Source organism: Papilio machaon, chromosome 2 (genome assembly GCF_912999745.1).
Source record: "Papilio machaon chromosome 2, ilPapMach1.1, whole genome shotgun sequence".
In the NCBI taxonomy this organism is placed as follows: Eukaryota; Metazoa; Arthropoda; class Insecta; order Lepidoptera; family Papilionidae; genus Papilio; species Papilio machaon.
In genome coordinates, this window is record NC_059987.1 from 9,456,444 (window position 1) to 9,480,410 (window position 23,967).

Below are 23,967 nucleotides of genomic sequence, written 5' to 3' on the forward strand. Positions count from 1 at the left end.
CTACCTGCCCACCAATTTTCAGTCAAATCGATTCAGCCGTTTTTGAGTTATAAATAGTGTAACTAACACGACTTTCTTTTATATATATAGATTAGTATTAAGGTTATTAAAATAATTTGTAACAATGATTTGAATAATAATCCTCTCTTATTTTTATATGTTACTAGCTGTCGCCCGCAACTACGTACGCACGGAATTAAAAAAATCTTAATTAGTAGCCTATGTGTTCTACATCTATGCCAAATTTCAGAGCGAGATCCGTGCAGTCGTTTTGGAGATACCTTCCAACAAACATACATCCATCCATATATTCGCATTTATAATATTATTGAGATATGCTCACATTTCTAACCAAATCGTCAACCTTTAGCAATTACTCGGTCTTTATTGTTTGAATCCAGATACTTCAAATGCATTCGTACATTCAGTTTTATCCTCTGAGACATGTTTGTTCGTTGTAAGTGCAGCGTCGGTAAAGTGGCGACTGCAAGCAACAATAGACAAAACTTTCCTGCGGTTTTGTTACCGCAAATAAACTGTGAACTTGGAAATGTATTTAAAAAGTTACTATCGCCTTGTTTAAGTTAGAAAGTCATGTTTTATTCAGTATTGGTAAGGTAATAATGTATTATGCTGTAAATAAAGGTTTGGATACGGCAGAAAACTTCAACAATCGTTTTATTTTCGTTGGCTGGTTAGAACTTCTTGATATATACAAATATATAGATATACTAATGTCATTAGATTTAAATATTATTTGTTTGGGTACAGATTATAGCGTTTTAGAGATATAGTGAAATAGACGTCTTAGTACTTAAGATATATAAAGGCAATTGATTCGTTGATTATAATCACAATAAGTTAGTTTCGTTAACAGTTGAAATTCAACCGTCTTACTAAATAGAGTTCCAAGAAAAGTTTCACGTCTTGTTCTAATAGAGAGATTTATAGACAAAGTGCTTTCGTACATAGATCACGAGCTCGCGCCGTCGTAAAATGTTCGTACGTGACGTGATGCTCCATACAGCTTGCCACATAATGCGATGTTCATGACTGAATACTACAATACAGAAATGCATAAAACCAACCCTAATTCTAATAACCAAAGATCATAGAGTTAAAACTCTATGTTCTTTAAAGGAATAGTGGATTATCAATTGTTTTATTTGTATTAATCGGACGACTGAAGTGATTTGTACAGAAAAGTTGTCAAACTAGCATACTCTAAAGCGTAGTCTGAAGTTGACCTCTATTCAAGTGTTTTATAATAAGCTAATGAGTTGGAAGCCCTTTAATGGAAAGGGAGACAACATTTAATATTAAATTCCTTCTTTTATTTTGTTATAGTTAATAAGAGTAACTAAAGAAGAAAAACTTGAGAGGTGTCAAGGGACTCCCGGATGGAACGAAGTTCCTATGAATTTTCGTTATATATTGTCACGTCGTTGCCATGGCTACTATAGCAAAAAGTGTCGTAACAACTTTTCGTAAGAATTTTTTCCGTCTAGCCCCCTTTCACAACGCGCGATAAGGAACTTCGTTCCAAAAAACTATCAATTTTCCCAGTAAATTTTGTAGAATAATCCTACATCCGATAAACAAGTTGTAATACAGAGTTGTACACCGGAATATACCTCAATTATAGTTGAGAATGTTCAAACTTTCAATGGCAAATAAATTGTTGTTTGTAGTTTACTGCAGTTCGTAACTATCATTGTTTTAGCTCCCACCTTATTTAATGTTAAACAATATTATTTGTGTATTTATATTCGATGCATTTAGATGAATTGGAAAATATAAGTGATAGTACACTAACTCATGAGTAAGTAGTAGATGAAGTAGTTAATTAAAAACATATATTTAAATTAAGTAAAAATATTGTTCGTGAATTTGTGTTAATCTTTGTTCACAGTTATAACATGAGGATTTAAAAGATTTTTTGTACTCCCCGAAATCATATTAGTTGATAATGTAACATGAAACAAATATAAATTAATGACGATGGCTTGTTAAATACTTTAGTCACAGTATAAAAACTTTCAAGTATATGACGGCGCATCCGTCAAAGTGAAATGTCTGGTTGACTTTTAGCTGTCAAAAGTCAGCCAAGCGAAGCGTCATTGTCGATAGTTGTGAGGGCGGCCATCTTGACACAGTGACACCTGCCGACATACCCGCTTTTCTACCCGCGCAAGATGAGTTCTGATGAAGGCCCCTTCATATATATAACATCATCATCTCATTACACGTCTCCACCGAGAGGCTCGGAGCCTACCATAAGATGACTAGGCCATATTCAACCACGCTGGCCCAATACGGATTAGTATAAAAATAATGCTTCATGTATATAAATATTTTACATATAAAATATTAACATACTATAAAAGTATATTTTTATAATGAAGCTTGTAGATAAATTTTAGATTTTAAGTTGAGGTTTTTGTAGTATATAATAACGTAAGAGTTTTTCCTTAGGATGCCTATTGTTCAGAGAAAAACTCAGAGACATTTTGCCCTTTATATTGTTATTAAGTTTACCAGTGAGAGTACTTTGCTACGAAGTGTTTGCTTTTTTATTAATTTCGTTTTTTGCGTCATCACATGATCTCGCCTAACATGTTTGGTTTGGGAATTTCTTGACAAGATGATGTTACTTCATTTCTGTTTCATATTTTTGAGTATTTTAGGTAGAAAATATAATGGTTAGAAGTGGAAGAAAGAATATCTTGAAATTGTTCCGCGAAATCTTACTAATCAAATCAAATTTTGGGACTGGGAAATTATTATTAATGTAGGTCTAAATATTAAAGGAACCGTATTTCAATGGGACATTAATATTTCGTATTGCTAGAGTTTGTATCAGAGACATTATTAATGTTATTATACTATACTAGGTTTATGTATCTGAAATAAACTAGTAGCTATATTGAAATGTAATGTATCGTACTGGGAAATTGAGTCCCGAGATATATCGACAAGGGATCGGAATATTGAAATTAGAGGTATCACGAGATATTTTTGGGATTACGCACAATTTTTACAAGTAAAATATAATGCAAGCTGGAATTAATTATTTTTTGATCTTATTTTTATTTTGTATTTAAAAATAATGAAGAAGTATTGGTTTTAAGAGCACGCGAAACCGATTAGAATGTGTGTAGATGTATGAATGTAGAAGTGAGAGAGGTGTATCAGGATCGTGCCAAATTGAAGCTCGTGGTCTCTGCCTACCCTTCTAGGTCACGGGCGTGAGTTATGTTGTTGCTGTTATTGTTATTTTTAAAACAAGTGAATTAGAATTCAAGTGTCGTATTGGTTTAAAATATCGCTGGTGTTATTTTTTTAAATAAATGTCAAAATACGCTAGATTTTATAGATGCAACTTCTGTAGCAAATTGACGAGGGTATAATTATTTTGTCAAGCGTTACGAATTAATTTGTTCGATATGAAACTCTGAGTTTAATTAAAATTTCAGTATCACGTCGCTTTCACCTTAAATTGCCGTAACGACAAGTTTCACTCTCGTATTGTTTTCAATATAACAATTACGTTGGATATAATACAATTGTATTGAACGTTCGAAAAACCAATAAATGTTTATTTTATTATTAACCTTCAGTATTAACAGTTATTTTCTTTATATTATAAGGTGGCAAAAGAGCAAACGGCCACCTCAATTCGCCGATATAGCGAAGCGACTGCTTCCTATAGACATCTGTAATTATAGATGCGTTGCCTACCTTAAATCGACGGAAGAGGGGACGCAATGAAAAAAAAAATATTTTCATTTCCTATCCAGTCCCTCCTCTTTCAAATAAACTGTCCCCTCCCATTATTTCCTTATACAAAAAGGGTGGTAAGAGAAAGAGACTTGAAATTAGTCCTCTGTCACGTACGCGGAGTTACTTGTTGACGTGGTATTTTCAGTCGAGTAAAGCTGGTACATTCGTGCTATAGATTTCTTTGTTGTTTATGTCTGAATATGTATCTATTGTCACTTAAGACCACGTCTTTAAAGTTATTTGTCTACGTCTATGTTTTGTAGTAAAACAATAAGCTGATAAAAAATCTTAACCTATCTTAAGCACTCTTGAACAGCAAGGGGAAAACCACAAAACTTCCACCACAGCATTGTTCAAAAGAATTCCTGGGAACAAAAATCTTTAATCTAACAAAACAAACGCCGTCAGGAATTCCTTTGGGATACACTGCAATTTATTAGATAAGCTTTTAAGTGGGTAATACTTAAGAAATTGATTCTTACTGGACTGAAAATTAGAATAAGTTAGCGTTTTTTGTATTTTGAAGTATAAAGAAATAGCTTGCTCGAATTAATGTTTAAGGTGTGATAAAGTTTTTCTTTGATCACGCTAGCTTTGTCTTGGTACGGGCAAGTTTTTACTTTTATATTTAACTAAATACATCATTTATAAAGCTTTCACTGAGAAGTATTGTCTTTATCTAATTAAAAATCAAATATTCTTTTGTTAACAAGTTTGTAAGTGGTTAGGTACAATCACATCTTCACGACATCGAGAGCCTCTCAATTACAGGTGAGGCCTCGACTCGAGAAGCCATTTTAAAGGGGATCAACACTCGTTCGAAATTCAAATTTAATCAAAATACCAGTGTAATACTGATTAAATATTATATTGATATTTTTAAATTATTAACCATACTCCTGCTATATAAGGGTGTAACTTTTTTTTAACAATTGGTAATGAACATAAAGTCAGTTATATATTTTGTTAAATATAATTTTTATTCAAACATTTATTTATCTATGAACAGAATAAAGTGCGATCTGTACGCAGCTAAAATTTGACGAAGCTCTACGCGACGTAGCACATATAACGTAGATTTATTTATTTATTTGTACCTTTATGCCATTTCCAAGCGTTGTTATATATAATTTCTTGATACTATAACAAATTACTTATTACTAGGATGTATTAAATTAATATATATGTTAACTATCTATTGTAAAAAAACGTATAGGACTGCGCTACCGTTTGTATTTGTTTGGTGTACAAGTATTTCGAAGTTTTAATTAAAATATTTTATTATGAAAAAAAAATAATAGGAATTCTGCTTAATTTTATTCGCAACGTTTTAGTTTTATGCTAATTTTACTGTCTCATAACTCTTCACTTTTAAATTTGCGATTACATCTGATTAAAAAAATATATATTAAAATAAATGAAGCAAAAAAACCGTAAAGAATATTTTATGAGCACTACGAATATTATTTTTTAGAAGAACAATGTTAGACGCTTAAATAAATAATGCCGACGCTTCTACTACGGAGATATTCGGTATTGAATTGAACACGTAACCTCTTTGTTGATTTATTTAATAACTTCCGAATATTAAAAAAAGATCAAATATCAAGAAACGGAAAGATCAAAGTGCCAAGAGCAAATGTTTTCAGGATACATATTTCGTGCTATTTCATTCAGTTAGAGGTTATTACTACTTATTCGGGTTTTTTGGTATTTCAAATTGAGATTAGGTTTTTCTATATTTTATTAATAATAAATTTTTACTTTCTACATAGATAAGTACACAACTATAAAATTGATAGCGAACCATTTTCAGTTAGGTTATACGGCAGTGAAAAAGTCGAATATATTTTTCGCGGGAATTCAGTACATCCAATTAACTGTAGAACATTCTTTTGCAGCTTCTATACAAGCATTAATTGATAGAATTTTATAAATGATTCGGAAAACAATTTTTGAACTTTGTTGTTCGTTTGCAAATATCGTATGCAAGACTGAACTAATTTACAGCTTAATAATTTTGCTGTATTTGCTATCTGGAACAAAAATTCAAAAACGATAAAACTGATGTTACAAGTATCTAATCAATAAGTAAAAGTGATGATAGCTGAAAGTTTATTGTACATTATTACTTGTGGCCCTAACCCAAATATTCATGGTTTTGATGTCCTTTAAGCCCCATAGGGGGCGCTGCACAAATATTAATACACATTTCGTCTATAACTATACGATGGCGATTGTATCAAAATTCGTGGTAGGCCCACTGTTAATCTTTTAAAATTACTTTGTTTTAACGACTGAATAAATAGATATTGTAATTTCATGATATAAAGATGGAATTTTTTTAACAAACATTATTATTATAAAAGTGTGCTTAACTGCGAACAGCCACTCTATCATTGAGGGTCTATCAAGTGCTCTTAGTAAAATTGCTTTACTGTTATCTGTTATAATATTATCACAGTTTACGCAGGTTTTCTTTTACGTTATTTACTCAACTATCGAATAATATTTTCATTGATATCACTTCTTTTTGCAGAAGCGGTAAGAAGCTAACTTAAGTTGGTGGTTATTTTGCTAACTTCTCCTCTCTTATTACTCGTTTAAATACTACAAACGGTAGTCGGCTACCTCGCGGCTGAAGTAGGTACGTAGTGTGGTAAAAACTTTAACATAACTAGAAAGACACCCTTAACTTAATACAAAGTGATCCTTGATGATCAAAGTAGTAGATGCTTGATTGTTTATATCTTAATGCATTGTTGAAAACATGCGCTTTTAAGATGGCTTTTAACTTCCAAATTATAATGTGCATTATACTCAAAGAACTAATTTGTCTGAAATGGTAAGTCTGTAAGAATGGAAATTTTTAAACTCTACATAAATGGGGGTTTGTTTTCATTTTTCACACAATCTACAGTCGATTCGCGAATGCTGTGCGAGACGCACGTCTCTCGTTATTTGATTCTTACTGATCTGCGAAGACATTTTAAAAGTAAATTGAAAAATATCTTTTTATTTGAGAATCGTCTTCTTAAAGATTAGTTAGACATTTAGAAGTGTAGATTTGGATAGTCTTTTCTTTTTGTATATACTTAATAAAATTTAATTTATAAGTTAAAATGAAACTAAAGGTTATTAAAATGTTATTTTGTATTATTAGCAGTTTCGCAACAGTACAATTTTAATATGCACAATTAAATCGTTTGAAGTTTTGTGAAATAAAAGTTTATTATATTACTAATTGGTAAGTTATAGTTTTCTTTATACTAAGTTATCTTCTTTCGTATGTCAGTGATCACGCAACTTGCACTCTGGAAACTGTCTACAAAAATTGCAACCCGCACATGCGTCGGCAGTTAAATCGGCAATTAAAAGCTTATTGGAGTATAAAAGTAATTAACAAAAGAAAAGAACAGACATTGAATTAGTGTACGATGGTTATAAAAAAGAATAATTTTTATATTGTTATTTTTTTACTAGTCAAGTCAGAAGTATCTAGTCGACGTATCATTAGCGGAGTACCTCGTTACTTTGAGCTTTTAATGAGGTCATTACTAAAGCGTTTGTGTTTTTTAAATTCATTTTATAACTCGGAATTTATGCAGTTTTGTATCAAGTACTTTGACAAGCTTATGTCATCAAGAGGTTGCAATTAATAACTAAATATGCGTATATACTTTTGACCCCAAAGGATATACTATAATATGTAAATATGAACTGATAATGCATCAATCATTTCTATAGATTAGTTCTGTAGGTAAAATTTTATTTAAATAAACTTGAAATAAATTAAATATATTCAAACGAATATTAACCTGTTTAACAGCCGAACCAAAAAATCTACCTCGAACCATTTTTGCGTATTCAAGAATTCTAAATTAACTTCTTTAAAGGATAGACAGATTGCAACAGAAATCAAAAACTTGATCTATCGTTTAGAGATCGATCGATATATTATTGTACTATCACCCAAATAATTAGCGAACCTTTGGATCGTTTATGGAATTAAATTGCGTCCGATTTCAGTAGAAGTGAAGCGAATATCCGAAAGAAAATTGTGTGCTATCACAATAAATTATTCAATAACGAAACACTCGCGTATCTCTTTTTACAGTCGCGAAGACAATAAGAGGTTTGTCGAATAAAAGGAGCCAACAATTCAAAGATAGCTTTATTGAAAGTATTATTTATTCAGTACTCTCGACACTTTTGCGAAGAAGAAAAGATTTTTTTTATTTATAAATGTTCCGAAATACTTAGATTTTTCTTTGCACTATAAATTTTCATCGTAATGTGAACGTAATATATAAAACATATTTAACTTGTTCTTTCTTAATATGAACTTTAAGGCATACTTACTAACCACTAATATATTGCAGTCAATACTTTTTATATTCTCAGTTCCCAAGCGGCCACCAGAATTCGCCGACATAGCGAAGCGACCGCTACCTATAGACTTCCCCAATTGCAGACGTGTTGCTTACTTTAATCGATGAAGGAGAAGACGCTCTTCATATTAAGTTCTAGACTCTAGTTCCTAAAACATTACACATGTAAATTCTCATGTTTTTTTTAAAGAAAATTTTATTAATAAATCCGACTGATTTATAATTCAAGTTGTTCCTACTGGTTGTAATAACCGCAACTATTTATAAGACAAATCACCCTTAATATGTTTAGGGTAAACAACACTGTTTTTGTACACCCGTTAAAGTTTCACTTAAGTTTTGGTTAAACATTTAAGATTATTATTTAATCTATTCTTTTTAATATACTTTATATCCAGGTCAAAAAAAAATAACATCAATAGATCTCTAGAAAATGTAAAGTAATCTTGACAAAACGATTACAGTGAAGACCAATAATTGTCGAAAATCGGCGGTTCCCCTTTAATTCTTGAGGAAAATCAACTCTGCCGGAGGGAAACCGAAAGGGGATGAATTTAAATAAGAAAGTTATATTTAAAATTCTTGCCGTGATTTTGTACGTGAGGGGAAGTCAAGTAACAAATTTTCGTAGACTTTGAAATTAATGCCATACTAGCTGTCGCCCGCGACTCCGTCCGCGCGGTAAAAAAAAACTTAGTAGCCTACGCGTTCTTCTAGACTATGATCTACATTTATAGCAAATTTCATCAAAATCTGTTGTGGTGTTTTGAAGATACCTTCAAACAAACATGCATTCATACATACATCCATACATCTAAACATTCGCATTTATAATATTAGTTTGATTCTAAAGCTTCTATTTTAATTAATATAATTCATCTGTTTCATAAGAATAATAATGGATACAATCTGTTTGTTGCTAGAAATCGTTATTGTTTGTTCGTTAACCAATTATTCATCCTGAATACGTGATCTGAATTTGAAATTAATTTTGTTTATATCACACAGAATATACGAGTAAACTACATCTAAATTTACTTTAATTTGACATAAATTTGAATTTGCAACTAACAGTATTTCTATATTCAACGAAATAATTTCATTATTAAATTGTACCTTGTGAGCTTTGTAGGTACAATCAGTCTTTGGAGTACGTATTGTTAGGGCAACACAGACACTAGATGCTTGCAGTGTGCTTTTATTTTTTGCTTCTTATGCATATTTTTACGTTCCAATTTACCTGTTTATATAAGCCAATAGGTCACGTAAATACACGGGTTGAAACTAATAGAGTATGACGTCATAATTTTCATTTGAATAGGTTAACGTTTATGATAACGCTTTCGTCATGAATTAATATCACCAAAGTCGCACGCAGATATGACGCGATTCGATGACGCATTTAATTTCTATTCACAAAGAACTTTATAGCGTCTGCAATAGAATATTCCTATTAATATGCCTACTCGTTGCTTTAGAATTCCTTCAGTGCTTGATTTGAATTCCCACTGCATTGATATTGATCCACATTTGCAAGCTTTGATTGCTTTGACACAATTTCTGTGTTCAATGCTATCATGACAGGCATTGGTGCAAATTTAAAATCTATCGAATGTTAAAGCTAACAAAAACTGTAAATCTGTACTATTTATATTGTATTATTGTTTAGTCAACGGTTATCGTTCCTCGGCTTTATTAAATATTTACTAAGATGCCTCATCACATTTCCTTCCTTACTCGTCGTGTTCCCATTCTTATTTATTTATTTATTCTTTAGCACTTTTATAAGTATAAGGAGGACTTAATGCCTAAAGGCATTCTCTACCAGTCATCCGGTATATGAGAGGAAAGTATAATTATGTGCAGGGCAGATATGAATTGAATTCTTCTCCACACTATAAAAAGTGGCTTAAGCATGCCCACTTTATAATGATGCAAATGGTAACTAGACTAATAGTTGACTTCTCTATTTCCCACATATTTGATACTTAGTAAAATATGTAGCTAATCAAAAGGTAAATAAAATAAACTGACCTAATTACTGGTGGCAATAACGTGGGTAAGAACACGGTTTAAATACGAGAAGATAAACATTTCAATTTGTGTTTCAAGTATACTTAAATACGTTAGGTGTTGAATAAAAATTTCATTCGGAATACGAATGTGAAATGGAAATACCGATAAAAAAATTATTATTATATAATATAGTATTTTTCATGAATTTATTCGGCGCGTCATTTTTAAAAAAACTCTTTGAAACTCTGCTATATTGATATAGAAAGAGCTTTATATTATAATACTTTAAAGTTATTTGACTTGTTGTATGTGTTGAAAACTTGGTTTAAAAACTTTGAAACATTTTAAATAACTAAGATATTACTAATATTATAAACTAGCTTTTACCCGCGACTCTGTCCGCGCGGAATGAAAAATAGAAAACGGGGTAAAAATTTAAAAAAAAAAATTTGTTCTAAGCTACCTGCCCACCAATTTTCAGTCAAATTGATTCAGCCGTTCTTGAGTTATAAATAGTGTAACTAACACGACTTTCTTTTATATATATATATAGATGAGAAAGTTTAGATGTACGGATGGATGCTTATTAGAAGGTAACAGCTCAACAGATCTTGAAGAAATTTGGCTCAGATGTAAAACATAGTCTGGAAGAACACACAAATTTCATCAAGATACGTTGAGCCGTTCTCTAGATAACATCTAACAAACATCCATCCATCCATCAATGCGTCTAAACTTTCGCATTTATAATATTAGTAAGATTTCTTGTATTTAAATTTAGCGTATAGTCTAATTTTAAAAACAGATTACTAATTCCAATTTCAAAGTTTTTTTCTATACTATCTTCTTCCATAAACAATCACTCATAAAAAGGAAATTTTTTCCTGATATTTATTTGCGCATTTAAGTGTTATGTAATATTTAATTTGTATGTTAATCTGTCTGAAAATAATTAACTAAACTATTTCTTGAATCCATTCATGTATTATTCTATAACAGGTTCATCTTTGTCAAATTTCAACTAAATCCGTTTAACTGTTCTAGAGATACTTAATAGCAAACTTCCATCCATCCATCCTTTCGCATTTATAAGGTTAGTAAGATGTAAGATTCAAACAAATAAAATCATTCCATTGTAACATCGCTCGTTTATATTCCAAAATATTGTAATGATTTAATGAAATTTACAACCGGGGACATTTGCACTATGACGTAAGACAAAGATTTTCAGGACGAATATAAGAAAATTTTACACACGCATTGAGTCGAAGGTTCGTAGCATCTTTCAGTGTGGCCGTGACGTCCATGCGGGTTGGACGTCTTTTACTCAGTACTGACTTATTTGTTTTTCATCCGCGTACGAATTGAAATGCTTAGCTAAGCTAACTTCGTCGTAACTTTACGTTAATCTTAAAATGTAAATAATAAATCAAATTTTATAATTTAATTGTGGTGTTTTTAAATATTTTAGTGTTTTATTTTTATAAACTATATTTCTTCTAATGATAATCATTGTTGTAATTTAATATCTATTTTGACTAGTAAATCTAATTGTTGATTCATTTTCTAATGTTTAAATCTTGGACAGATTTTCGGTGTTATCAAAGACAAAAAACAAGTGTAATTTTTTGGATTTATTAAACAGGTAAACATTTTACGTTTGATCCTCAAGTGGTCCTCTGTATTGTATATTATTAAATACATTTAAGTATTTGTAATTTTTACTACTGTATAATGCATATTATATTTTATACTATTAGTATTTTAAAAATTATCAGAAGAGAGTATTCCTTCTTGACATATTGAGGCATTAGTATACAATCCATCTTTAACATTTAGGAATATATTTGATCTTCGTTCACATTTCATTCACGTTTAAAGACATTAGGATATTTGGTTAATTAATGTTGGTAATAAAATTTAGAGTTAACACATAGTTATCTTTATGTTGTTATTGAGTGAGTTTATTATTGACTAACTGTCGCCCGCACATCCGTCCGCGAGGAATTAAAAAATCACTTAATAAATAGCCTATACGTTCTTCCAGATTATGTTCTACATCTGTGCCAAATTTCATACATCCATCCATCCATCCATTCATCTAAACATTCGCATTTATAATATTAGTATAACTAGTAAGATTGATTGTTAGTTGTAATTTAACCTATGTTTGTTTAAATACGTATGCTTATTTAAAAAATATAGTTAAGTACTAGTTGCTCTTTAAAGATGGAATTTAAAAAAAAACTTGTCGATTCTATGTCGCAATTATTAAAGGAGACTACAAGATTGGAATGAAGATAATCGAAAATAAACAAAATGTATAAAAGGTCGAGATATTAACCATTTTCGCCCTCGTTCTACTCTCGAAGCCAACATTCGATAACATTCATTTACTCTACACCGCTCATAGAAGCCTTTTTTAATAATTTCTAAGGTCTTAATTTAACTAATGGAAAGTGTGGTTTTCTACGTTTTAACTACGATAGGACTATAGAGAGTAATTTTTATTTATTATACCTTTTTTATTTCTTTTGGTTTAAGTACATTTAAAGTTTACTAATTGTTACAATATTATGTTTATTTATGTTTAGAAATATCTAAAGAAATTCATCATCATCTCTCTGGCCTTTTCCCACTCACGTGGGGTCGACACGCAAGGTTTTATAAACCTTAAAGTTATGGCTTAAGTTTTTACGGCTAGCCGCCTGCCTGTCACCAATCCTAATTAGGAGGAATTTCTTAAAATTAAATATAATTTTAACTAAATAACTCAAAATTACGAGTACTTCTAAAAATACAGTAAAAATAAAAATGAGTAAGAAAACATTATAAATAGAAAACTTTAAGCTCTTTTCACTATATACTTCAGTGGTACTGTTATTCTTTACCACCTCTATATTCTTGATAATCGTCTTGCATTGGTCTTTCAAAACTTATTCACTGAGAGATAGCATCTTTTCCGTGTCACTACGACAAATATAAATTTCTCACACTTATCCTGTTGTCCGCCGTATATAATTTTAAGTATCTTCAATAGTAAATAACCATTCGTTGGCTAGGTTACGAAAGGCAGTAGCATTTGTAGCAACAAAAGGCAAGTTAATACAAAGAGATATTAATCCATATTAGTTGTGCCTATTTCCAATAATTTACACTTACAAATACAAAATTAGTTTGTTTGTTCGTTTAAAATGTAAAGCGTAAAATAATTGGTAAATAATGATATAAATTGTTTAATTAAAACGAATTACCGGCAGGCATTTTAATTTGGTATGTTGTTTTATATTTGTAACCCCATTATACATGAGGCAAGTAAAGTTGTCCCATATTAAAGTCGTTAAAAATACAAGCCAACTACAAACATGTTGGAAAAAAAAAATACAGTGACTGAAATTTTAAAATACGAAATCATATTTCTGTTTCAAACAAAGGATACTGGTTTAATGTAACAGTGGTTTTTCAGTACCTAAATCTGTGCTACAACATTTTTATCTCAGTTTTTTCTGAAAAAATGAGAAAGTATTAAAACAGCTAGAAATCCTGCGATCATGAAATAAAACCATAAGAAAGACTATTGCAATTTGTCGGTTTGTTTGTGATTGCTGTTGCTTTGATTGTGTGGTCACTGTGTTCCACAGATTCTACTGCTTCGAATTTTCGAGATGAAATTATCCCAAATTAAAGAGAATCTAAAGGTTACTCTAAGAACCGTAATACTGAAATAGTACCTTAGATGTTTGTATTCTGAACACCTTATAAGTTTAATGGTTGGTTTCTGAGACCAAAACTTTTGTATAAAACGTATTGTTATCTCTTTTGTCAACAATAATGAGAGAGATGATGATACATTGTATACAATTTTGTTTTTATAAGCATTATTTTTAACAAAAAATATCTACGAATGCAAAATATATTTGAAATTTGTGCGCTTTGGAGGATTTTAGGATGGTATAATTTTATTATAAATCAGAATAAAAAAGGGTCTGACCAGCTGGAGGCATTCGTACGATCATTTGCTCTACCAGAAAATGACCTGAACTAGAATAAATTAAATAAATATTCACACTTTTCTTTCAACAATAATTTAATATTGTTGTCTCACAAAGCATTAAATGTAATTTTGTAATATTTTTCTTACAATTTTGAATACTGCATACATGCATGTTGTCGCAAATTTTCTAGTACTCATACTAATATTATAAATGCGAATATTTAGATGGATGTTTGTTTGAAGGTATCTCCAGAACGGCTAAACAGATCGATTGATGAAAGGTACTGCAGATGTAGAACATAGTCTGAAAGAACACATAGGTTACTTATTAATTTTTATTTTTATTCCACGCGGACGAAGTCGCGGGCGACAGCTAGTAGAAAATACACGGAACACGGAATTGTACGCTAAAAGCAGTCACATTACTCAAAAGGTCAGATTATACCAAAGAAATTTCTTCTTTACTTTTTTCTTTTAAGTTAATAATTAAAAAGTATTAAGTTACTAAGTCATTAGGTAGCTTCAATAAAAAGATATTCTTGCAAAAGGTTACAAGATTCTTAAAAACCCTCTACCTCTTGCGTAAAAAAAAATTTGTTAAATAATTACGACACTTATTTTTTATCATATATCTAATACTACGTTTTACCCGCGACTCCGTCCGCGCGGAATAAAAAATAGAAAACTGGGTAAAATTTATCCTATGTCCTTTTCCTGGTTCTAAGCTACCTGCCCACCAATTTGCAGTCAAATCGATTCAGCCGTTCTTGAGTTATAAATGGTGTAACTAACACAACTTTCTTTTATATATATAGATATATGAATCGATTAGACTGAAAATTGGTGGGCAGGTAGCTTAGAACCAGGAAACGGACATAGGATAATTTTTACCCCGTTTTCTTTTTTTTTTCATTCCGCGCGGACGGAGTCGCGGGTAAAAGCTAGTATAATAAAATTCTCGTGTCACAGTTTTCGTCACCGTACTCCTCCGAAACAGCTTGACCGATTCTCATGAAATTTTGTGAGCATATTCAGTAGGTCTGAGAATCAGCCAACATCTATTTTTCATAACCCCCCCCCCCCCATTTAGTTTTTTTTTTTTAACTGCGCGCGGACGGAGTCGCGGGCGACAGCTAGTCTACATATAAAAATAATATTTACTTTAGCACAGTATCCATGAGTACTATTAGTAAATTATTAAGTATTGCATACATTTCCGTTTTCTGGGCCAACGATATTTTCCCGTTTGCAAACGAAATGTTCTTTAAAGTTTCGAAAGTTAATTATTTCTGAATAATCTTTGTGCGACTGTCCCACTTATTGGAGTTCGGAAAGGTTTTTAGGTTACGGTTTCTAATCAACTTCGTGTAGGAAAACATTTGTATGACTTGAAAATGTATATTTTACGTATCTGTAATTTATATGTCGACAAAGTGGGATATTCGCATTGACTGATTAATGTTTGTGTCCCTTGTTGTTTTTGATCTATTCCGATCAACAGTTTTTCAGATATAAAATTAATCTATCGATTTTGTTCTTCTTATGCTGAAAAAGTATTAAAGCACAAGTACATTTTTTTTCTTTATTTTTATAGAGAATGGTTCTTATGAACATATCAGTCCCATAGTAAACTACTTACAAAATAACTACAAGAAAATAACAAAAAAACAATAATGTCAACAAGTCTTACAAATTTTTATACGGCCTTTAGCAACAAGCTGCGGACTCCGTTTGCTCCGACAGGGGTTACGGTTAAGGTTAGAGCAGACAGAAGTCCGCCAACATTGAGCCACGAAGAATTATAAGTCACAACTACATGTAATTACCATTCATAGGACTTCCTATGAACTTTGTAACTGTTTTCCATCATTCCAACAATCTACGTAGTCTGGCTGTGGGTTTCTGAGATAAAAAGCTCCGTTTAAAACATGTAATTATATCTGATTTGTCAAAGATAATAACAGGGTTGACGATATGTTTTATACAGAGATTTTGGACTCAGAAACCGACGGTAATTGTGTAATATTTGCAGTGCGGAGTGATGTAGCGTGATGTACAATAACGAGAGCGCAGCGGGCGCGGTAGAGGACACACCGACACAGGACCACCTCGCTCTGCTCATAGTTCTGTACGTCTTCGTCTCCATTATAGGTATAGTGGGTGAGTATGGAACTAACCTTATATTTTGTTGTTACTAGATTCGCAGCCAAGAGGTTATGAAATCAAATATAACCTTTGTTTTCTATGGCAATCTTATTAGTAGTAGATAGTAGTTAAATTTGCACATTTATTCTAGTTTATAATAGAATTACTGACCTAATTCACAGTAAATTCATATTGGCATTTTCAATCAATTTAATTGTCACTACAAATTGCTTTGTATCACATTTTTGCTACAAAAAAAAACCTCATAAATCATATAAATACGTTATGACTTCGCAATAATTCGTGCTGGCATTATTCCATATCATTACATTATTTGGAATACGTTCAAAACTAAACTGAAATTGTTGTTATAAGTTACAATATTCATTCATAATCGTATGATAACTTTTGATTTTACTACGAATTATATTATTATGTCATAATAGATTCTAGTGTTTTTTTTTATTTGTTACCAGGCAATGTAAGTTTAATGGCGGCATTGGCGTCGAGCGGCGCGTGCCGGCTGCGCACGCCGCAGTTGCTAAGCGCTTGTGCGGCGGACTTGTTGGTGTGCGCGGCCAGCGCGCCGCTAGCCGCCGCCCGCGCCGCCCACATGCACCGTCTACCCTGCCATGTCACACACTACATAGAAGTAAGATACTTAAAAGACGTTAGTGAGAACAATAGGTACTTCAATTAATTTGACGTGAAGACGTGGTCTCTTAAAATGTATATAATATTATTAGTATATTTGTACATAGGAAGTAAGTATTTGTGATGTTGTGGCAGTCGTTCCCGGTGGCAGCGAGCACGCTGTCGCTGGTGGCGATGGCGACAGACCGGTGTGGCGCGGTATTGCGCGGCCGTGAGAACCCGCTCTGTGCAAGGCCTTACGTCGCTGTCGCCGCAGTGTGGGTCGCCGCTTTTATACTCGGTGGGCACTTCTTTATCCTATAATGAGGTTACAGAATTCAATGTTTATCTACTTTTATTATGTAGATTACTTGTTTACAGGCGCTGTGATGATGATAGCGACATGCGTATCGTGCCCCCCGTTGGCGGCGGCGCACGCCGTAGTCACGTACTGCATACCGGTGGGGGCGGTGATCCGCTGCCACTGGGCCGTGCGCGTCAAACTGACCGCGCTTTCACTGACGGCGCGCGCGGCACATGGCGAACTACCATTGCCTGTGCCGCTGATTCGCCGCCCCACGCACGTCATCATTGTCGCCGGCGTCGGCCGCGAGCGCCGCGACGCCGTCGACGTCGGCGACACCAGAAGCAAAAAGAAGCTCCAGCCCAGCCTGCTTGGGCCGCAGCCGCAGACCTCCACGCTGCGGTCGCGGCGACGACTCGGGAACGTCCTCATCGCGATCAGCTTAATCTTCGCAGCGTGCTGGTGTCCGCACGCCGCTATCGTCATATCAAGCGCGTTCGGGGTGCGCGTGCCGGCCGCTGCTGCTCAGTACGCGCTATTACTGGGGCACGCGCACTCGGCCCTGAACGCCGCCGCCTACTGGTTGCTGAACAGGCACGCACTGACGGCGGCGTGCGTGGCGTGGCGTATGCCGCAGCTGCGCGTGCGGGAGGAGCGGCCCTCTTCAACGAACGAGGCCGCGCTGGGCGCGTTTCACCCGCGGCTGGCCCGACCGGCGCCTTCACCGCGTCCGCCGCCTTCTAGCTTTTTATATTGAACTCCTCTATCTTCTAAGCTCTATCGATCTGTGATTCCTGTCTCTCAGTGCCTCGTAGACTACGGCCAACCCCGCGCGCCGGGAAGCCGCTCGTTTCGTCGTTATAAACGTGGTTGTTTGAGATTTTATGGAGAATAATAATATCTGTAAAGCAATAAAATGCATAAAACACTCGTTCTAGTTTTATTATCGCAAAACCATAAAAGTTTTCATTTACGTTTTCCAAAAGCTATTAGGACTCATTAGGAAACTATGCTCCTTGTCCGGTAATAATGCACCTCAATTTATTTTAACAATTCGCTTTACTGAAGAGTAGGAGAGCATAAGTGGCTTCCACGCGAGATCAACATAAATAAAAATCCTTATACAAAATGGTACTGGTACTTTTACTGATACGTTTATTGAGGTCCTTGCTCGGTTGACAGCTATAGTCACATTCTACTATCGATGATGTAAGATAAAAAAAACATCTTAAGTGAGTTTATTTACTAAAGTTTTCAATTAAAAAGTTGTTTATACGAGTACTTTCTGTAACTGAAGACAAATCAAATTTTCCTTTTCACAAAGACAAATTCTTTGATTGATTAGTTGTCAATTCAATTTGATTGAGGTTTTAACTTATTCAGAATTCCGACAATGAAGTGAATATTTTAACAACAGTCTAATTTAGAACCTTTAATTATTTAACAAAGTTGGTATACTTATATTTCAAAATTCAGTGTTAAAAAGTGTCAAACTTGAAGAAAGACTTGAGTTGTTACTAACATTCAGTTCATTTTAATTACTATAATTGTAATGTACTTACTAGCTTTTGTCCGGGAGTCCGTCCGCGTGGAATTACTTCCAGACTATTCTACATCTAAGTCAAATTTCATCGACCTTATAACAAACATCCATCCCGACATACAAACTTTCGCATTTATATTATAACTCAATTTAATACACCACCAGGTACTTCAAAAACTGTAACAAAAAAATTGTATACGTCATATTTTTGATATAAATTATAAATGAAAATATCTCTCAAAAATATCGGGTTTCACCTCGTTTAGCAAGCTGGGCGCTTTGGGGCTAAATATTTGCTTTGATGCCTCACAGAATAGGTAAACGTTAGTTTTGCTTTATTTCTGTCGGCACACAATGTAAACACTAAGCTCTGTTATTGAAAATACACGAGTTTTTTTCTTTTTCAGTTACATTTTAATTAAATAAATGTATGGCATTGTCATGTGCCAGTATTTTTTTTGTAAAATGTTTTTTTTTATTTTTTAGGTACCAATCGTTAGTTCTATTACGTATTAATACTTTTAGTTAAACCTAAATATATCAGTAGATTTAAATACTCCCTTTTAGATTTTCCTGAGAAATCTACGGTCGTGTTCTAAAGGTTTCCATTAGTCTGTGTAGTTCATGACCATTTAATAACTTTAAATGGTACATAGTAAATTTAGTAGTGAACTACTACTACTTTAGTTATTAGTTGAAACTAAATTTACTATGTAGTAAAATTTGTAATGTTTTCCTATAAGAGCCCTTTTTTTTTTTTATAAGAGAAGGGGGCAAACGAGCGGCGCGAACAGCGAAGTGATCATCGAAGCCCATGGACATCCGCAACACTACGAGAATTGTAGATGCGTTGCCGGCCTTTAAGAAAGAGATATGCTCGCTTCTTGAAGGCCTTTCATGTATCATCATCATCATACCATTATCCCATTCACATAGAGTCTGGGGATCAGGTTTTTGTCCTCCATATTGATCCATCTTCCGTCATCTCATTCGTCCATTATTAATTATGTCACCTTTCACGCAATCCATACATCTCTTCCTACCCCTACCTCTACCAGTGTGCCTCTCCACACTTATAACTAACATTCTCCTTGACACATGCGATACTTCGCTCTTCATAAAATGACCATAACCGCCCATACAGAACCCTTCCATGTATACCAGACGGAAATAACACTACGGTATACTTGAGATGTAATCTTTTTTAATAGACATATGATCCATTTAAATTAGATGTGTCATTAGCGCAGGATTTATGTTAGAGCCTTTTGAATCGACGCACAGCACGTTCATAGTACCCATATGTAAATTAAATTTCATACGATTCAAAGGATTAGATAAAATTTCAGTTTAGAGGAAATATTTTTTGAACTGTTTGAATTCAGCAGAACCTTTTTATAACTTAGATTTTCATTTTTGAATTTTCTATTTTCTTATCAGGAGTTTTACAATAAGCAAATTAATTTTAACAAGAAACAATTAATTAATTTAATATTAAATTAAAGTGTAACTTGTTAGAAGTATAAAAGTCTTCAAAAGTGCCTTTGTCGTCATAAAACTATTATAAAAGTTTTTATTTAAAAGACATACAATTTTCCTTTGTACGAACATTGTTTTGAGCTCTTTTATAAAGTGCGCCGGCTTGTCTTATTCAAGAGTTATTGAATAATATTAAAACTCTGTCTGTAACTTGAAATAATTTTTAATATATCTTACTCTTACTAATATTATAAATGCGAATTTTTAGACCAGGGATCCCTATACTATTTTGGACAAGTGATCCCCTTTTCCAAAATAAACCGTTTCCACAGGCTCCCATGGCCAAATTATCTACTTTTAAGATTAATTATTGTTATTATTATTACTTTTCATTCTGACTTAGGTCAATAGAAGAAGACAAAATGAGAATTAGCAATGCTTTAAGTTCAATATCGACCCCAGGGGGTCGATATCGACCCCTTTGGGAATCCCTGGATTAGATGGATGGATAGAGGGATATTTGAAGGTATCTCCGGAACCGCTCAACGGATCTTGATGAAATTTGGTATAGATGTAGAGCACAGTCTGGAAGAACACATAGGCTGCGAATAAGAGTTTATTTTTAATTAGGCGCAGACGGAGTCACGGGCGACAGCTAGTCAGTTATAATGTAATTTTTTGTTTACTTTCTTTTGTTTTAACAAGATAACGTTTCCAATTTAGAAAGTGAATTGATTAAAAATTGTGACGGCGTTTTTTTTTATTATCACCCATAATTCTTCTTCGAGCTCTTCATTAATTCTATAATAACATAACAACATTTTTCAAACCTTTTAAGAATCTAACAAAAATAGACATTTTATGAATAAAGTCAAACTCTTTTAATATTATTTAAAAGAATATTTACAAGGTAAGTTTATGAAGCTGCATATACAATTCTATTATTGAAATAATATATTCTTCTTCCACAACGACTGTGTCACAGATGACTAACTTCATAAACCTAGTCACAATATATTTACAGATGCAAACTGTTTCTGAAAATTATTCCACGACCAAAGTTTGATGAATTGTTGTGCTTGTTGCTTAAATATTTAATTACACAGAATTATTTATTAATAATCTCCACAAAATCTACATTTTTACAGTAATTCACAGTAAATTTTTATTTAATTACCCTTTGAAAAGCTTCATTTCATTTGATTTCAATACATTTTTATATTTTGTTAAGATCGGATGTGCAAGCGCATTATGACACGCAACCAGCATAGGAATGTACGAAATAAAAAAGTAGTATGTACCTAACACTAGTTACTTAAATCAAATTATTCATCAGATAATAATAATTTTCTACCCATTATTGTAAATATAAAAGGGTGGAGACGCAGAGGACGCTGTTGCCTCTGATGGGCAACAACGTCCTCTGCAAAATTATCATTGCTCCGAGTCCGGAGGTTGTACTAGCGCGCATGCGTATCCCCACCATCTGTATGTGACCTGCGGGGGCAGAGAGAGCGGAGAGCGAGGACGGGGGAGATAAGCCTCGCGTTACTCACCAGTCTGTCGTCGCCGCTGATTTCTGCAAAAACAATAACTGCAACTCTTACACAAACATTCCTGAGACTTCGATAGGATGAATAATTAAAATTATATAAAAATAATTTAAAATTTAACAAAGATATAAAGTCTACCTGATGTTACATAGAGTCATTTGAGTAATGTGATGGTTTTCTCTTGTATCTGCGCTCATTCTAGATTTCTCATACTAAATCTACACTACGGGAATCCCTAAGTGGTAATTTAAGTATTCTGAGTGCCGCAATAATTTATGTTACAAATTTGTAAAAGATCTATATAGTTTTAGTACTAGTAAAATATTTTAATGAACTTGGATTATAAGCGTTAAATATTAAATTACGATGACAGATAGACGATACTAAATTTAACAACTGAAAACATAAAATTAGATTAATTCTAACTTTAGACATTACAGGAAAAATATCTAAATAACCTTATTATCATCTCATTAGTCAGAAATGGTAATCTTAGCTAACCTATGTTTGTGCGATTTGTGTTATGACTAATGACATATTCAGGCGTATCGAATATCAAATTATTGACATTGTTAAAATGTAAATTATATTAAACAACCTGACCGCATTGCTTGCTCATATCATTTGCAATTTTCCTAAATCATTTACAATCTGTATTGCGGTTAATTTTTCACAATTCATATTGAAATAATATAATTTCAGTTATGTTTTTATGCGGTAGAAAAAACATTATTCAGTGAATATTTAATATTTTTATTAGATTGTAAAGAGTTGTAGGAGTGTCTGCTTTTTTTAGGCCAATTTCGATCTATTTTTTTATTTTTTATTAATAACAATACTTTAGTATATCCTATTTTTATAAGCAACTAGCTTTTACCCGCGACTTCGTCCGCGCGGAATAAAAAAAAATGCACACAAGATAAAAAAAATCCTATGTCCGTCTCCTAGTTCTAAGCTACCTCCCCATCAATTTTCAGCTAAATCAGTTCGATCGATCTTGAGTTATAAATAGTGTAACTAACACGACTTTCTTTTATACATATAGATGGCATGCTATATTAAAAAAAGGACTTATCTTCTAATATCAAGTGACTAAAACATCTATAGACGTAACAATTATACTCAGCAATAAACTGGAATCACTTCATTACACAAATGCCACGATAAATTCCTTCAACTCCCGTGCAATGAACCATGGAACCATATATCATTAGGTTATTTTATTAACTTTCAAATGAATTATATTCCATGATTAATAACTAAGAAACTAAAAAGAATGAACTTAGAATCTCACAATGAAGTGATTCTAATTTTTTCCACAGTTTACTTAAGTTCTCGTCACTCGAACCACTGGGCACAAATCCAACTGACCTTTATATCGTAAATCCTAAGTACTTGGGCTACGTAATTGCTTCAACATTATGAAGGAAGTCGTAAAAAGTATCTTAATGTTGGTTTAATAACGTTCGGTCAAATTAGTTGATACGTGTCCGGTAAGGGAGCTGAAGCTTTACGACTGCCACACGCCGCGCAATAAAGGTGTTTGGGTCAGCTAAATATTTTATGACGTCATATTGAACTTTTATTATAATGCATTCTTTTTTTCCATTTGTTACGTATAAGTATTATAAAAATCTACAGAATGCAAGTATTGATGCAGACGATGAACTTACTGATTGAATAAAAACCTTTTGTTTCTAAGTCTGTTAAAATTAATTTTTTTTTTAGTTATCTGTGCTGATTTATTGGTAATATATGGTGTTAATCAATAACATTTTATCACGACATGCGAGACAAGACAACCTTGTAATAATATTTAAGAGGTACCGTTACTCGATTGATAATTGCAAGAGAAAGTGCTCCAATTTCCGTATCATGTTGTACGATAGCAATGTTTCATTCCACTGAGTACCAGCTCCGACAGCCGTGATCGTCTAGTGGTTAGGACCCTACGTTGTGGCCGTAGTAACCCAGGTTCGAATCCTGGTCACGGCAGCGTATAGCTGTCGCGGCGGAGATGATTTTTTTTTTTCAATTGAAACTGTTACATTTTGTAACAAAATTCTAGTCGGACTGTGGTCTGTCTTCTCTTGTCTTCTAAATTTACATATTTTTGAATGTGGGAA

At 33.0% G+C, this 23,967-nt stretch overlaps 1 protein-coding gene and 1 non-coding gene across 4 annotated transcripts; both read left to right on the plus strand.

The window, feature by feature from the left end:
• Positions 1-6,995: 6,995 nt before the first annotated feature.
• Positions 6,996-18,195, plus strand: LOC106707406 (galanin receptor type 3). 3 transcript variants are annotated; one of them, XM_045683199.1, is made up of 5 exons: positions 6,996-7,030; positions 16,217-16,344; positions 16,806-16,981; positions 17,119-17,263; positions 17,344-18,195. In XM_045683199.1, the coding sequence occupies exons 2-5, from the start codon at positions 16,236-16,238 to the stop codon at positions 18,021-18,023; spliced, it is 1,110 nt and encodes a 369-aa protein (XP_045539155.1). In that variant the 5' UTR covers positions 6,996-7,030; positions 16,217-16,235; the 3' UTR covers positions 18,024-18,195. The 3 variants fall into 3 exon arrangements, with proteins under 3 accessions (XP_045539155.1, XP_014362448.1, XP_045539161.1); XM_014506962.2 differs by lacking the exon at positions 6,996-7,030 and adding an exon at positions 11,745-11,835; XM_045683205.1 differs by lacking the exon at positions 6,996-7,030 and adding an exon at positions 14,592-14,617.
• A 5,569-nt stretch (positions 18,196-23,764) lies between these two features.
• Positions 23,765-23,836, plus strand: Trnah-gug. The gene has a single exon. It is a non-coding gene; the product is annotated as a tRNA-His (tRNA).
• Positions 23,837-23,967: the final 131 nt, after the last annotated feature.

Coding starts and splice junctions, on each gene's coding strand:
- LOC106707406 (XM_045683199.1), top strand. CDS start 16,236: ATGTACAATAACGAGAGCGCAGCGGGCGCGGTAGAGGACACACCGACA. Junction 16,345..16,805: donor CTCCATTATAGGTATAGTGG/GTGAGTATGGAA, acceptor ATTTGTTACCAG/GCAATGTAAGTTTAATGGCG. Junction 16,982..17,118: donor ATGTCACACACTACATAGAA/GTAAGATACTTA, acceptor ATGTTGTGGCAG/TCGTTCCCGGTGGCAGCGAG.